We start from the raw sequence: 15103 nt of genomic DNA on the forward strand, positions 1-15103 counted from the left end.
TAACTCTAAATTTCATAGGCAGATCAATCGGTCCCCTTGGTTCGATCAGCCAATGGCCGGCTCGGACTTCAAAGCCGACAGACCACAACTCGGGATTGTATCCCCTCCCTCGTGTTCCGATCTCCATGGAACACTGGCCTCCCTGGTCGATCTCCGGGCGAAAATTGCGAGGACATCATCGCAGTATCCGTCCCCTTTAGTTTGTATAGCTGCATAGATAGCCTAACCGTATAGACAACCCATTCAGTACGAAGAACTTTTACGGATTAAAGTCAGGCTACGGTTACTCTGAGTGAGCGAACGTATGACTTGACTCTTGGGTGAACGCCATCTGCAGCGAACATCTGAATCTTCGACAAGGGGCCTGCTCGTATCGGGAACATGCCGAAGACCTGCCCGAAGACCTGCCCGAAACCTTGGCCAGGAATCCGCGCCGAGGAATCTGTGCCAAGAACCTTCACCGAGAATATTCACCGAGAATATTCATCAATAGATTTCACGAAGGGTGTAATATACTTGGTACTTAGCGTAGTCTTGCAACCTCTCTTATCCCGAAGTCTCATCGAAACTCAATTGAAATTAGTTATACGAAGAACAAGAGAATCAAGTGAGCTACTCACCTCTGGATCTGAGGCGATGTTTCTAGGATAATCGATCTACATCTGCTATTATAGTGAATCAGATATACCACAGCCAACATGTGCGTACCCACGTGCTGAGCAGGATGGCCGAATTTTTAGCTGCATATCTAGTCCTAGTTGAAGAAAGCCACTCAGTCAGCCGGCATGCCCCGTAACGCCTTGGCCAATAAAAGGGCTCAGACAATGACCTGCGCCTGGTGTGTAGTTTAGTCAGAAGGCTGGGTCTAGAATCATAGTTTCCTCTGCTGTAGTGCCGGTTATCTGAGATGGCGGGTGAGTAAGTATGTTTCACTATGGGTGGGACAAGCAATCGAGGAGAGTTCCATGCAGGTGAAGCTACAAATACAGATTAAGTTATTTCTTCTAGCAACTACATTAATTGTTCCCCTCGGCACTATTAAAGAATTAGAAGTAGCCCTTTGGCATCATGTAGCGCAAATTCACATTTCAAATCTTTCTGTGTCGTGTTTTTGTCGTCTACCTTTACCCGAGTGACGACTGAATTAAGATCATTGAATATGTATCTCAAGCACTACCTCGCAGCACTTCTTCTTGTGCGAGTTTCTCTCAGCCAGGATTGTTCTACTTCGCAGTCCGTCGCGGATCCCTTCCAAATCTTCACCATCTCCGCCAACAATATCACAGCCAAGTTTATCCCCTATGGAGCTCGCTTGATTTCTCTGCTTGTTCCTGATAGGGATGGCAATATGCAAGATGTTGTCGTCGGCTATGATGACCCGCGTCAGTATCTTAACGACACAGAGTCCAGCCATACCTACTTCGGGGCGGTCATTGGCCGAGTTGCCAATCGCATCAAGAATGGTACTTTCACCCTGGATGGAACCGAATATCATATTCCAAAGAATCAGAAAGGCTTGTACACTCTACACGGGGGAGACATTGCCTATGATCAGCGAAACTGGACTGTGTCTGCAATCACATCTTCCTCTGTCACCTTTACGCTCTACGATGCTGCAACGGAAGGTTTCCCTGGCGATGTCGTTACTCACGCCATGTTCAGCGTCGACTCCAAGCGCAACGCAGAGAATCTTGAGGGTCTTCCGCGGCTGACGACCAAGTTGGTTTCTATGGCCCTCACTGAACCCACTCCCATCATGCTTTCCAACCACATCTACTGGAACCTGAATGGCTTCAAGCGGCAGACCATCCTCAACGACACATGGTTGCAATTGCCCTTGTCAGAGCGCTTCATCGCCACAGACAAGCTCCAAGTCCCTGATGGCAGCATCTCAACGGTTGCTGGGACGAGCCACAGTGCAATGGACTTTACCGCCGGCAAGATTATTGGCCAAGACATACAAGACACCGAAGGGCTTTGTGGTCCCGGCTGTGTTGGCTATGACAACTGTTTTATCATTGACCGTGACCCCTTGTATTCCGCTGCCTCCGATAACCTTGTTCCATCTCTCAGACTGAACTCCAGCACTACGGGGATTAGCATGGAGGTTGCTACGAACCAACCCGCAGTCCAGTTCTTCACTTGCCTGAACATGGACGGAACCATTCCGGTGAAGGCTTCTCAAGTTGAGAGAAACACCAAGCAGAAGGATGCGGCTGAATTCGTTGAGAAATACGGGTGCCTTGCCATTGAACCTGAAGGCTGGATCGATGGTGTCAACAACCAACAATGGGGTCAGAAATCTAACCTGATCTATACTCCTGAGGGCCGCCCTGCCATTAATCTAGCGCAATACACCTTCGGAACTGTTTGATGCCTTCCTCTCAGACATGCTTGTTGTTCATTATGGCAAGATCTAATATAGTTCTGAAAGGGAATAAAGGAATGCGTGTTACGCGCCAATACGAAGATTGCAACAACTGTTTCGCCACCTAATTGAGCTATAGGCCAAATATTGGATCTTTAAGTCTCCAGCATTCTCCATTCCTAGATGTCTAAACTAGCCCAGGATAGGAAAGCCTTTTCGAGAAGTTTTACTAGCCGGCCGCGAAGTGATAGTCTTCTTATTTTTCCGCCCCTCTTAAGTTAGGCCCTGCTGTTCTCTTCCCTAGTCCATGATCGTACGACGCCGGTACTCTTGATGGTCAGTTCGATGTTCTCGGTGGCTGCGGTGCCGTGCCTTCTATTCATGGCTGTCTCGACAATCATGTAGACGTTCATCTGACGCTTGTATACGGTCCTGTCCAAGACGTCGGAGGATCGGAAGGACTAGCGGGCCCAAAGGTCAGGAACATCTTGCGCTGATACGTGTAGTCAGGCTTGTCGTCGAAGTGGAGCGAGCGAGAGTGGTTTATGTACGTAGCGAACTCGTGCGGGAAACCACTGCAGCGAACCTCAATTGGAGTGGTGATCTGCTGCACAATGCCGTAGTATTTCTGCTTCGGAGTATCATCCTTCAGACCTTGGTGGGGCAGAGAGCCAGGACAGAAACAAAGCATCACGTAGCCGAGCGACTCCATATCGTCAAGGCGTGACTGCTCGACACCCAGATGTCTACTGATACTGGCATATCGAACAGTACCTATAAGATTTTCCCTGTCTTTCTTCCGTAACTTGGAAGAGGATAATGGTAAGAATTCTAGAGATCTCGGGATAGAAATAAGATTCAAATAATTCAATATTTACGACAGTAGCAAAGGAATCAAGAAGAACAAGCTGCTTGGAAGTGGATAAGGTGAAGGGTGGCACAGATGCCAACAGAACAGGGTCTGGGACAGCATTTATATATTCAAAATTGAGCCCTTCACCTGCGATGACAGCTGAGCAACCCAAAGCTTGTTTTCGCCGAGGAGGAACATCCTGCCGTTGCGACCAAAGCTGAAGTTGGCAATTCCCCCCTTAACCAAAATCTTGCCAAGAAGAACGCCACCTGGCGACCAGATGTTGATGCCATCTCCGCAGCCACTGTACACATTGCCTTGGAGGTCGGTCTTGATGCCGTCCGGAGCTCCGGTATCAGCCATGGCAAATACACGGCGGTTGGTCAGGGTGGGTGCGCCGTTGATCATGGTCAAGTTGTATGCGTAGCTATTGGTTTATTCAGGTCAGTGATATCAAAATAACAGAGAAATCTTTTTATTCAATGCTCCGGGAGAAATCACATACATAGTCGAAACTCTCGTGGGGTCCATGGTTCCGTCACCGTGGTTGTAGTCCGTATCTGTAATATAAACAGTCCTCTGATCCGGCGAGAAGCTGATTCCATTCGTGCGGCCAAATCGATCTGCCACGACGCGAACCTCTTTCGTCTTGGGGTCGAATCGATAGACCTGGTTGGGCAGACGGGGGGGCGGACGGATCTTTTGCTCGGAACCGTAGATCGGGTCTGTGAACCACATCGAGCCATCGGCATGCACGACGACATCATTCAACGAGTTGAACTGGCGGCCGTAGAAATTGTCAATAAGCAGCTCGGACGTGTATGGGGCCTGGATGGACATGTAGAAGAGACCTCCAGTGGAGTTGAGAGTGCCTTGCCCGCACCAGAGGATCCCATCTTCATAGTTGATTCCTCCGTTCGCCATGGGAATATCGGTGTTGAGGATCTCGGCAGTAACTGGAGCCGAATCATTGCCCAGATTGACTTTGGTAATGACGATGGTCTTCTGCTGGGTGGCCGGATCGATGAATTGATTGCTGCTCAAGTAGAGCTCATTAGTGTTCGGAATGAAGACGCCGGCCTCGTGCGCAAACGGGTAGGTATCATTCTCGAGAATAACTTCGAGCTTAGGCGCAGGCCCAATGATGTCCAGGAATCTGTTGTCATAGACGGCGAATGTGGAAGGGATAGGAGATGAAGGGCTGGCTGGCTGGCCCGCGAAGCCCACGCTGGTCGCCATAGCGAGAGTGGATGGAATTGATGATTTTGCAAAGGAAATCACGTCTTCGAGTTAGACCCCATCAATTTAGTATTCCAGGAGTCTCCACTGGGGGAGTCTACGCATGGAAAGTAATCACAAACTTATTCTGATACTTCGTGTCCGAATCAGGGCATTTCGGCGAGCCCCTGTACCGATGAATTGGAAATCCCTTCAGGGACGATCAGTCAAATTACCCGAGAATACTCCGTCTCGGATCTTGACGGGAATATTCTTCGCTATATTTATTGCGAAGGATATTCGAAAGGGTTCGCGCTGTAGACTCTGCCTTGGCCATGTTCACAAGTACGACCCCCTGATTGGCTAGCGGCGGCCACTCAGGACTCCCACTGTAGAGATTTCGGGGCCTTGGTCAACCGCTTCGGTTTGGCTATAGTGGTGATCCAAAAGTCTCCGTCCACCTTTTCGCTACTGCCAACTTTGCCGCTCTCGGTATGTCCTTTGAAGCTCTAGAACCTCTGATATAAGCAAACGTAAAGTATCTTTTCAGACCAGATGTACTTTTTAATGAGGGGTTATCCTCCATGAACATTTTTTTCTTAGCAAAATTATTTGAGTAATGGTGCAATTTGGACACTTTTATGACTGGTAGAAAATGATGACATCGCAAGGGTGGAGACTTTGGAACACCATTGTATGTTTACATGTTCACTTTAAGGTCGTAGTGATCCGCTTCCTTCTACTTTGCGGTCCTTAACTCCCTTATTCCTACCTCCACGACTACCTAGGTGCTCCAGCCCGGTCTGGTTCAGCAGCGTATCACGTCTGAACTAAATGCTAGTTACCTCTTTACCCGCAATTAGCCGCGTTTGAATACCCTCTTATTGTACAAACCAACCACTACACGCGATGCCAGTATAGGCGCCCTGATTCTGTCTTCTGTAGTGACAGGGGAAGTCGATTACGATCTCGCAATCTTTGCCATGTTACAGCCAACACAAGTATACTAACTAAGACTTAGACTGTATCAGGGCAAGCTAAGACAGTATGAGCTAGTAATCCTGTAGGGCGAATAGGCAACGAGGTAAGAGCAAGCGGAACCAATTCGAGATGATTGAGTGATTGATTGAAGAAAAGAACGACCATCATGGGGCACGTTCAATATAGCCCATAGCTGGCTAGAATACGCGGTATTAAGACAACCGTAATACCAAAGATGCCAAATTACTATATAAAACACAGACAACAGTGGGCCACTCAGTATAATTCTGGTCTGGCAGTGAAGTTACCGCCCCATGTCTCGACAAATTGATTTGTGATGGTTGACTGAGCTAGCTCGTCCAATGCTACATTATGGTCACCACTCAGTCTTACGTTGTGTGGGTCGGAGTTTATCTGAAAAATGATTTCATTCTGACTTTGGAGCCCTTATCATGGAGAAATCGGTGTTACAGGACATCTAGTTGACTCTGTTGTCGAATATACGGAGCTCTATTCAAGAATATACCACTACTTGAACAAATTTTCAATTTCGACTATTTTCTGCAACTGCTCCTGGGGTCTAGAGCGTTTAGACGTCTTAGCATTCCACATCCCATGGTCACTTGCCTTTTGACAAATGGGCCACCTCTTCAACAACGAGAATAAAAATCAAAGAACACAGAATAAAAGAGTGAGTGGTTCAAGCCCCATACTATACATCCCATTTTAAATGGATAAGTAGTTCGCACACCGGGTAATGCCAAGCTGCTCAACCAAGAATTCGTTGACAAACTGGCACTTAGGATCCTGGCGCTGTTGGATTGCCAAGAACTCAGGCAGCTTCGGGAATTTCTCCAGAGCGTAGGTTGCGTTAGGAGGGTTCATCTTGTTCCAGTGGGGCCGAACGTTGTATTTTTCACCAAATTTAGCCATGAATTCGTACCCCAACTCCTGGTTTTGCCAAAGAGTTGTAAAGTTGTTATACGTTTGGATCCAGTCAATTTCGATAATAGCAAAAACACCGCTGAGATCCGAGCCAAGGTTGTAGGTATTGACCGGAGACATGTATGCATCATCACCCTTGAGCGAACGGTGCTGGATTACCATCATGTTGTTGTAGGGAGCCTGCATACGGGGAGTTTGGGACTGCTGATAACTAATATAGTCGGCGGCAGCTTCGGCATAAAACTCGATGGGAAGGAAGTGCTCGATCTCAGCATAGAACTCTCGGTCACAGACACCTTGAGGGGGGCACGACGCGGCGTCAATGACTTCGTCGTAGCAGATATACTCCCTCTTGCAGTCACCACAACCATTGGCACAATAGTCGAGAGTGCAGTTGCGAACTCCAGTGTAGTTTGTCGGCTCCCAGTAGGAATAGAAGTAAGTTGGCTCCAGATCCCAGTTCTGAGAGGCCTCATTCCAGTCGAAGTGAGGACCCCAGACAGTTACGCGGTCGTGGTCCTTGTACAGCTGGGCAAGCTGTTTACCCATCTGGGTGTAATCGGAGGTAGCATTCACGACCTTGGTGGTCTTTTTCAAGAGGAGCGTAGGCTGGACTTTGATGGTCATCTCCGTGATGAGACCAAGGGCACCGAGGCTGATACGGAAAGCCTTCAGTTCTTCAGGGTTGTTTGTCTCGTTAATAACACGGAGGTTCCCCTGCGCGTCCAACACACGCAGTCCTATGATCTGACTGGCGATATTACCAATGACGGACCCAGAGCCGTGCGTACCGGTGGAGGCGGCACCCACGAAGTTCTGAACACGCTCAACACCCAGGTTCCCGAAAGACAGATCGTTAGCCTTAAGCTCTTCGGTGAGGTCATAAACATCCCAACCAGCACCAAAGGTGACGGTCATATTCTTCTTATCGATGTTGAGCCCCTTCAGATTGGTCATAGACACGATGTAAGAGGGCTTCTCAGTGAGAGAATTGTCCACACAGGTGGAGAGGTTACCGAATCCATGGCCATTTCCAACAACTTTGATGTGGGATCCCTTGGGATACTGCTCCTTAAGAAACTTGGCAACGGCAGCCTCATTGTGCGGGGCAATGTAAGCGTCAGACTCGCAGGTAACCTCAAATTGCCAGTTAAACCAGCGATAGGAGGAGCCAAAAGCTGCGTGCAGGAGCACCAACAGGAGAGCCAGCTTCGTGCGAACCATTTCGGAAACTATGTAAGATGAGAAGTCAGCCCGTTGTTTAACACGAGAAACTGGATGAAAGAACCTCCGGGATTTTTCGATGGAAATACCTTTGCCTTGGAGATACCTGAGAAGATGATACCTCACTAGAGTAAACTTGGAAGGAGTTGTGTTCCTACTGAAAGATCGAGGTCGGAGGGAAGACGAAGAGCAAAGTCCAAGCTATATATACTCTTTTCTTCTCGTCGTTCAGGCATTTAAGGAACAAAATTATCCAATGGATTCTGTTTATAACAATCCGCCTATCGTAATGCCGGCATTCTCCTCGTGGGTGCTCAATGTCGAATTGCGCTCAACGCTCGTTGGATTCGGCATGCCGTGTATGATTTCTACCAATCTCCGGGGCACACCGAGCGAATAGGTTGACCGGATTGATAATTTGGACTCACTCAGCCGTATCGATGATTGCTTATCCACAATAGAAATGGCGTACTCTATGAGCAATAGCCTTCCGTCGGTGTGACCTTTTGTCCTTCATGAAGATCTCAATTAATGAAAGGCTTGAGTTCACTTGGCAAACACGAGTGGGTTCACATGAATCCACTTCGTGGTGAGATTGGATCCTGTCACCAAATGCAATTTATGGCCCACTAGACATTTTGCACATCCCCTTTCAGTTTTCACGTCAAGCAAACGTTCCTCTGCCTCGCCCGCATCGGGTTGGCGGTTTACCAAGAAGCTCAATAAAGTTTAAATCATCTTACTACCATTTCTCCAGTCACTCAACTCTTTGAGCTGACATACCTTGGGTGCATCAACCGAATACGCCTCGACTGGGGAGTCGAGTTAAAAGGGAATAATAGCAGTAGCAAATCTATGGCGAGTTACCACTTCGGAAGGCTTTCGGGATGCACAACCACAAACTTGAGAAGTGGGCTTATGTGAACGGTGAGATCATGATGGGACTGGATGAGACATGCGGATAGAGTTATTTTACTCAACTTCGGTTTGCCGAATTGCGCCCAACGCTCTATACTTCGGCTTGCGGCATATGAGTTCTACCAATCTCCGGGGCGTACCGAGCGAATATGTTGACTGGATTGATAATTTGGACTGATCCAGCCGTATCACTGATTTCTTATCTGGGAAACTAACCGAAAATGGCCATGTGGCGCAGCCAAGACTTAGAAAGCGCTTGGACCTGAACCTTCATCAGAAGTATTCGAATGGTAGTTCAAGCGTGAACCAGCCATTAAGCCACAGGGGGCGCTTGACGCACGGCGACCCACTTTGACCCACGGCGGGCCGAAGTTTAGCAGTCCCTTCCGCCTGTCTGGGAATTTATACTTCAAGCCCGTGGTTTGATGAAATTAGCAGATTATAGGGGCCGACCAATTAATTCTTGAGCAAAAGGCGCGAGGGATCTGAGTATAGTTTTCCCGTCACGAAATCAATTGACTTTAGACCCCCTGTCACTCGTTATTTGCCAAACCAAAGTCCCGGTGAGGGAAGTGGCAATCTGGTTTGCTTCCGGGCTGGGAACCAAGGCGCAGGGGACTTTGTAAATGGAAAGGTGTACTGAATATTTTTCGAAGCAACTAGTAGGGCGAGACGTGAGGAGTATATTCGAGCCTGGAGAGGTAGAGGCTGGGCTCTATTAGATTATTCTAGGTAATCAGGGGGCACCTATTCTAGTGTTTCCGATAGCATTTCACAACTAGATGATGGTGCCCCAAGAATTGCGAATTGCAATTTCAAGAGGTTGTATTTCTGACTAAAATGAAAATTGTCAGACGGATTTATACATACTTCCCCGATTGCATTATGGCACATTTCTTACATCATGACTATCCCAACCTAGGAGCGAGGGTTCCTGCCGACCTAGAAGGTAAGTCCATGCAGACCGACAGAATGAGGAAAGAGAAAGAACCGGGAATTCAGTAGCGCTCCATCCAGCAGGTAATACACGAAGTAATTGATAAATAGCTTATATTAGGCTTATAGCAGTTCCCGGAGTCAGTTATACTTCAGAGTAGAATCCGCTTCTAGGTTCTAGATCTAGGGCCCGTCCCAGGGAATTACCGGGTTCAGGGCGGGCTCAGCGGGAAACCCGATCAACTCTACACGCAACGGTAAAGGAGAATCAAGGAGATTGGAGCGATTTGTTTTACTTACGATGTAGTGGAATATATAAGCTGGCTCTCAGAATACTATTTGTCGCTGATTCTGAAAGGAGTCCGGTAAAGTTCCCGTAGGACATGCCCTGAGCAGAATCCCAGTCACAACTAGGTCTCCATTGCTACCCTTTGCAGCTATACAAGGGCTTCTAGATATGGTAACCCCAGCTACCTGCACAATGTTGGGCACATCTGCAAAGTAGTTGAGATTCTCCAGCTCCTTCCGAAAGATATTAAAGTCACAGGGTTTGCAAAATGGACGTTTGTCTTGAACATATTTTGTACCTTACTATTACTTTCCTGGAATTCTCCGTCTGCGATTTGGATTCTCTGTGTTTATTAACGATCCCCTGCGGCCTCATAGACCCTTGGTTCCTCCGCCGCCAAGTCCATGGGGACAGGCATTGCCCTTATCTCAGACTCAATTGGACAAGCTTCATATTGCGGTACACCTGCCGAGTTCTGAGAGCTGATTATCACTCCCTTTTCCCGCATGTTCTTCGTGTAAATTCGTCGTTGCATGAGAATTGTAATCACCGTGATTAGCAGGCATGTGCCCAGTCCTGCCCCTAAACCAGCTGCGACAGCTGTGGTCTTTTTGGGGTTGGATGAGTTTATCTCTGGAGTACATGTGGCAGATTCTGTAGATTCCGGGGTATCGGATACAGTGGCGGATGGGAAAGAGTCGGATGTTGATCCTGATAATGATGTGACAGTCACATTTAACATCTGTCCCATGTCTAGCCTGACAGCATCGTGACAGCAGTCGGCCCCGTTACTGTCGCACCAGAACCCGTTAGAATAACTGGGTGGCGGTGGTTTCTGTTGCATCTCCAATTGCTCGGTTTTATACTTCACCGCTGTATCTTCACTGAGACTTCCCAGCCATTTCGGGGTTACCAAGGATTTCAGGCTCACCAGCGTTTCCAACCTCCAAACGCCATGTGAGTCTCACAACCTTTGTCGTCTCGCAAGAGCTTACGGCATCCAAGAGATGTGATACTTGTCATAAAGATTTTGGTAGGTCTTGTCATTCCCGTTCGACCAAAATAGCCATATGGTACAAGGTCGCGCCTTCAGTACCTTATCCCTACCAGGTCTTATACTCGGCATGACGAATTTGGATATGTGGAAATTGATTGATAGATAACAGTGAGGGGGTGCATGGGCATCCTCATATCCGCTTTTCTATTTGAACCGACCCCTTTATAGCTGTAATTTTAAAGAATCTAGTAGAAAAGTTCTACGAATTGGCAAAAACAACTATACTCTATAACAGCCTATTATAGATATTTAATACCGATACTTCCTATAGAATAAGCCACTTATCTTACTATCTCAGGGAATATTAGATATCATAAAGACTGCCCTCTTTTAAATACCGAGCCGAACTTTCCACAATAATTGCTCCTCTTCTATCTATATCCTAAAGGCAGCCGTTGATCATGATCACTGCAGGTAAAATATACGCGACAAATACGATATCCAGCGCACATTCTAGCATAGTAGTAAAGATTAACTATAACCCCGAGTTATGTAATATTTAAGTACAGAGAGATTCTACTCTCATAGTTTGGGAGAGATATCATTTATCTTCCGTGCTGATACAGCTCAGAACCAGCTGTGTAGTCCATTATTGCTCACGCTGAAACGATGTCTACTAGATCGTAGATTACAATGCCAGAGCCATCACCCGCCTAAGCAATCAGGATTCCAGTCATGAACGAGGCAAGAACCTTTGGGTCCAAAGCCTCTTCAATGTTGAACCAATACTGAAGCTCTTCAGATCTGCCCTTGTCATTATTGACCTCATCCAGGATAGCCTTTTTGCTCTTGGAGAAGACCCTTAGCTCTTTGCAGGCCACGTCGCCATTCCTCTGCAGATATTCTTTCATGACATCACCACAACTCATGACAATTCGACTGACAACCTGGGTGCCATTGCTTGTTGTGGGTGAGATGCCCAACGCCCGAGAACTTGCCGCCGACCCTCGGGCGACATGATGAATCAGAAGTACGATGTTTGAGATAAAGGACTCATCTGGCATATAATCTGCAGTGAAATATTGGACAAATTTATGGTGCTCTTTCGCTTTGATCAGTCTCAGGAGCTCAATAGCACGTTTATGCATGCCAAAGTAGTTAAACAAGATCAGAGGCTCTTCTTCGGCCAGCCGACTCTTCATGAGGGCGAGAAGTTGCAGTGTGCCGATGTTGCGAGGATGTAACGTTTTTTGTGTATCGGATGGTTGCAGCTCCTTGCTGCTGAACCTGTGACATGGCTCTTGCGAAAGCTTACTCAAGATCTTGTCAATGTTTCCAATACCATCACCTTCCTCAAAGCCAGCAACAAACTGGGCTCGAAACATTGTTGAAATTGCAGTGGTGGGCGTAAGTACCCTGGAATTCTTTCCATCGGGGCGATGGAAGCCTTCCCTGTTACGGGAATCACGGGCAAATCTGGCAACCGAGGATATGCCTGTGGCCAGTTCAAGTCTATTTAACGACTCGGCAGCATTCTTTGGTCGAGACCCAATGAATATATGAGATTCGCCGTGAATCTTGATAAAAGCCTCCATATCAGGCCAGCTCAGGTTCTTGTGCGTTTGAATTTTCACCAGATTGTATAAGAATGCCAGTTGTTGGACATCGTACCACTGAGTCACGAGTTGTTGGCCAACGGACTGCATCCGAATGTTGAGATGAAACAATGTCAAGCCACAAAGAATAGAATGCTGGGAGAAAAGGACGTGTTTCTCGAGCGCACTATTCCCTGGCATTGAACGACGCCTCAGCTCTGCGAAGGGATCCTTGATGATCCATGAATCCACGGTGAAGTGGATATCTTTGATCTCATCGTCACCCTCCTTCGGCCAGAATGGGGGTTGTGGATGGGTCTTCGAAATCTTCCAGTAGTCATCAATGATTTTTTGAATGCGCAGTCCGGACATCCGGAGGTCGTCGAATGCACTTAAAGTGTTGTAACGCATGGTATGATGAACATCAAGCAGGATTTGGCAGGCGAAGCAAAGCCAAGGATCAAGCTTTTTGGTTTTGCAAAACTCAACAAGACCTCTAGTAATCGAATCCGAGCTAGGCATGCGGATACCGAATGTATCGATCATGCAAAACTCCGGCAAGAGTTGAAGAAGAAGGATCTTGTCTTCGTTGAATTTCTGACCCAGAGACATCCCCGCTCGGTTTGCCTTCGGGTCATAAATACCGAAATAGCCCTTCTTAAAGACCGGAAGATGATTATCCTGCAAAACACGTGCGAACGATTCCAGGATAACCCGCGTTGGCAAATAGCACCACTCGGCTACGTCGGCCATGTGTTGGTTGTATGGCAGGCCGATTTCAGCGGATGGAATCGGAAGGATACGCCGGGTGACGCAGGCAGCTTTGAAAACCAGGTCCTGAATATTTTCATCGTGAGAAATGGTGGCAGAAGCCCAGTCATCCACCACCTCCTGCACCAGATCTCGCGCCAGTTGCAATGCGCTATCAGTCACGAGAGCCGCATTCATGAGATCGATCTTTTTTCCTCGATATTCCGACCAGGTGTGGGAGATAAATACCCGCATATTATGCAAATCCTGGAACAAGCAGAACGCCTTGAAGAACAGATGGCCGAAATACGAAGGTGTTGCCTCATCCTCGTCAGTCTCAACCAGCTCCACCTTTACGAGCTTCTGTGATCCAGGAGAGGCTCTCGGCTCCTGTTGATGTTCTTGTGGTTCCTCCACGGTAAGTACGGCGAATTTGTTCAGGAACATGTCAAGGTCCGCATCGCCATCTCGGGTAGAAGAGGTTAGAGGAGGCTGCCTCCGATCTAAATTGGAAGATTTCTTCGTCTTCCATTCCAGAGTCTCGCAAACACTCTCCAACGCAGCGATAAAGTGAGTGTGCCGTTTATTACTTTCGGTGTCGCCCTGCCCCAAAAACCATGACGTGACATGTTTTCTCAATTTGATCGCTCGCTTGGCAATGGTGAGAACGGGCTGAGGCACCGTGAGAGTCGATTTGGCAACGACATCCGCGAGCACTTGGAGCTCCTTGATGGTTGTGCTGTACTGGACTGGATCTGAGGAGGTATGGGCCGCCTTAGATTTGCTCTTGCTTTTGCTTTTGCCTTTGCCTTGGTTCACTGGAGGGGCGGTCGAGGTAAGGCCGTCGGGACGGTAGCCACATTTGCTGGCTGCGTCGAGTAGCCAGGTTGCAAAGCTGTTGGTATCATTCTTGTAACGAGCGTAACTGCTTTGCAAGAATTTGGGCAACATGGTGCCGATTAGTGGAGAACCGGCAAATATTGAGTGGAGACACGAGGAATGACGACTTCCTGAAAGGATCGGATCGCCGGCTTATATAACCGTCTTAGGTCAGCAGCCGCACCGCCTAACTAACTCACTATTCGCTTCGCATGGATGATATGGATGATGGCTTCAACGATCCCCATCAACGCTTTGGCAAGCATCTTAATGTTTTATTTGTTTCATGAGGTCGAAATCGCACCTTCTCAAAGAATGATCTAAAGCTTTTGCTGTCCCACGTGTATGAGTCTAGAAGGCTTATTTCTAAACTTCTGCCGTTGTCTACCCTAGCATTTAGTTTCATACAGTGTTTATAGATATATATGTGGGGGTTCGGACTGGTGTATCGATTCTGGTAATCAAGGTAATACATTTACTTGTCCAGGCTTTATAATCGCTTCTATATCAGCAGTGTACGTGGAGGTCTGCTGATCTATCTAGTCATTTCGTAAAGATAAGTTGATGTTGTTTTACCTAAGGGAATCATCACGTCACTGTCACTGCACTATGGTTGTCCACTACGGGAAGAATTTCCTAGTTCACATCGGCCTGAATGGCGGAGACGAATCTAAGCATGCATTTTCGTTCTATTCAGGATAGAATAAGAGCTCGAAAGTGTGTGCGAGTCTACGTTTGTACGTAGGATGTCCGGACGACTGCCCCAGCTTCCCCCAACTGATTTAGCTGATCGGCTAAGTTACCCTAGGTGCAAATAGTCATAGCATACAATTCCTCCACACCGGTTAAAAGCGTGATTGCCGAGTCTCCACCAGGCTAACCGAACTGGGTTTCGGGGGCGCTGATCTCGGGAAAAAGACTCGGGACGAGGCAAAGGATCCCCACTAGGAATACTGCAAACGGCAGTGGAAAAAGCAATTGATCATCCGAAGCTAAGCCTTCTTGGCATAACATTGAACACTCATCAGAGACTAAGAGTACCCCGTGGGACTGAATCACCCTTTCTCGGGGAGTTTCCGACCCTGGGACCACCCCCGCCTTCCTTCGGCATCTGAAATCTTTGAACTCAATAGCCGCTTTTTTTTTTTTT

The 15103-nt window shown here is 47.7% G+C and overlaps 5 protein-coding genes across 5 annotated transcripts; 1 reads left to right on the plus strand and 4 right to left on the minus strand.

Annotated features, from left to right (window-relative positions):
• Window positions 1–1159: 1159 nt before the first annotated feature.
• BDV27DRAFT_164476 (aldose epimerase family protein) lies at window positions 1160–2374 on the plus strand (the record flags this gene model as incomplete). Its single annotated transcript, XM_032073700.1, has 1 exon — window positions 1160–2374. One exon carries the CDS (start codon window positions 1160–1162, stop codon window positions 2372–2374), a length of 1215 nt encoding a protein of 404 aa, XP_031920559.1.
• Window positions 2375–3341: 967 nt separating this feature from the next.
• BDV27DRAFT_151289 (SMP-30/gluconolactonase/LRE family protein) lies at window positions 3342–4460 on the minus strand (the record flags this gene model as incomplete). The annotated part of the gene is made up of 2 exons (XM_032071343.1): window positions 3342–3648; window positions 3727–4460. The coding sequence occupies 2 exons, from the start codon at window positions 4458–4460 to the stop codon at window positions 3342–3344; spliced, it is 1041 nt and encodes a 346-aa protein (XP_031920560.1).
• Window positions 4461–6146: 1686 nt separating this feature from the next.
• On the minus strand, window positions 6147–7589 carry BDV27DRAFT_164478 (uncharacterized protein; the record flags this gene model as incomplete). The annotated part of the gene is made up of 1 exon (XM_032073701.1): window positions 6147–7589. One exon carries the CDS (start codon window positions 7587–7589, stop codon window positions 6147–6149), a length of 1443 nt encoding a protein of 480 aa, XP_031920561.1.
• Window positions 7590–10084: 2495 nt separating this feature from the next.
• Window positions 10085–10576, minus strand: BDV27DRAFT_164479 (uncharacterized protein; the record flags this gene model as incomplete). The annotated part of the gene is made up of 1 exon (XM_032073702.1): window positions 10085–10576. The coding sequence occupies one exon, from the start codon at window positions 10574–10576 to the stop codon at window positions 10085–10087; it is 492 nt and encodes a 163-aa protein (XP_031920562.1).
• Window positions 10577–11234: 658 nt separating this feature from the next.
• BDV27DRAFT_139260 (uncharacterized protein) lies at window positions 11235–13497 on the minus strand. The gene has a single exon (XM_032069416.1). It carries the CDS (start codon window positions 13327–13329, stop codon window positions 11443–11445), a length of 1887 nt encoding a protein of 628 aa, XP_031920563.1. The 5' UTR covers window positions 13330–13497; the 3' UTR covers window positions 11235–11442.
• Between the last annotated feature and the right edge of the window lie 1606 nt (window positions 13498–15103).

This window comes from Aspergillus caelatus (assembly GCF_009193585.1).
Source record: "Aspergillus caelatus strain CBS 763.97 unplaced genomic scaffold BDV27scaffold_449, whole genome shotgun sequence".
Taxonomy (NCBI): Eukaryota; Fungi; Ascomycota; class Eurotiomycetes; order Eurotiales; family Aspergillaceae; genus Aspergillus; species Aspergillus caelatus.

Bases quoted from the DNA above. Each gene is read 5' to 3' on its own strand.
- BDV27DRAFT_139260 (XM_032069416.1), bottom strand. From the start codon at position 13,329: ATGCGGGTATTTATCTCCCACACCTGGTCGGAATATCGAGGAAAAAAG.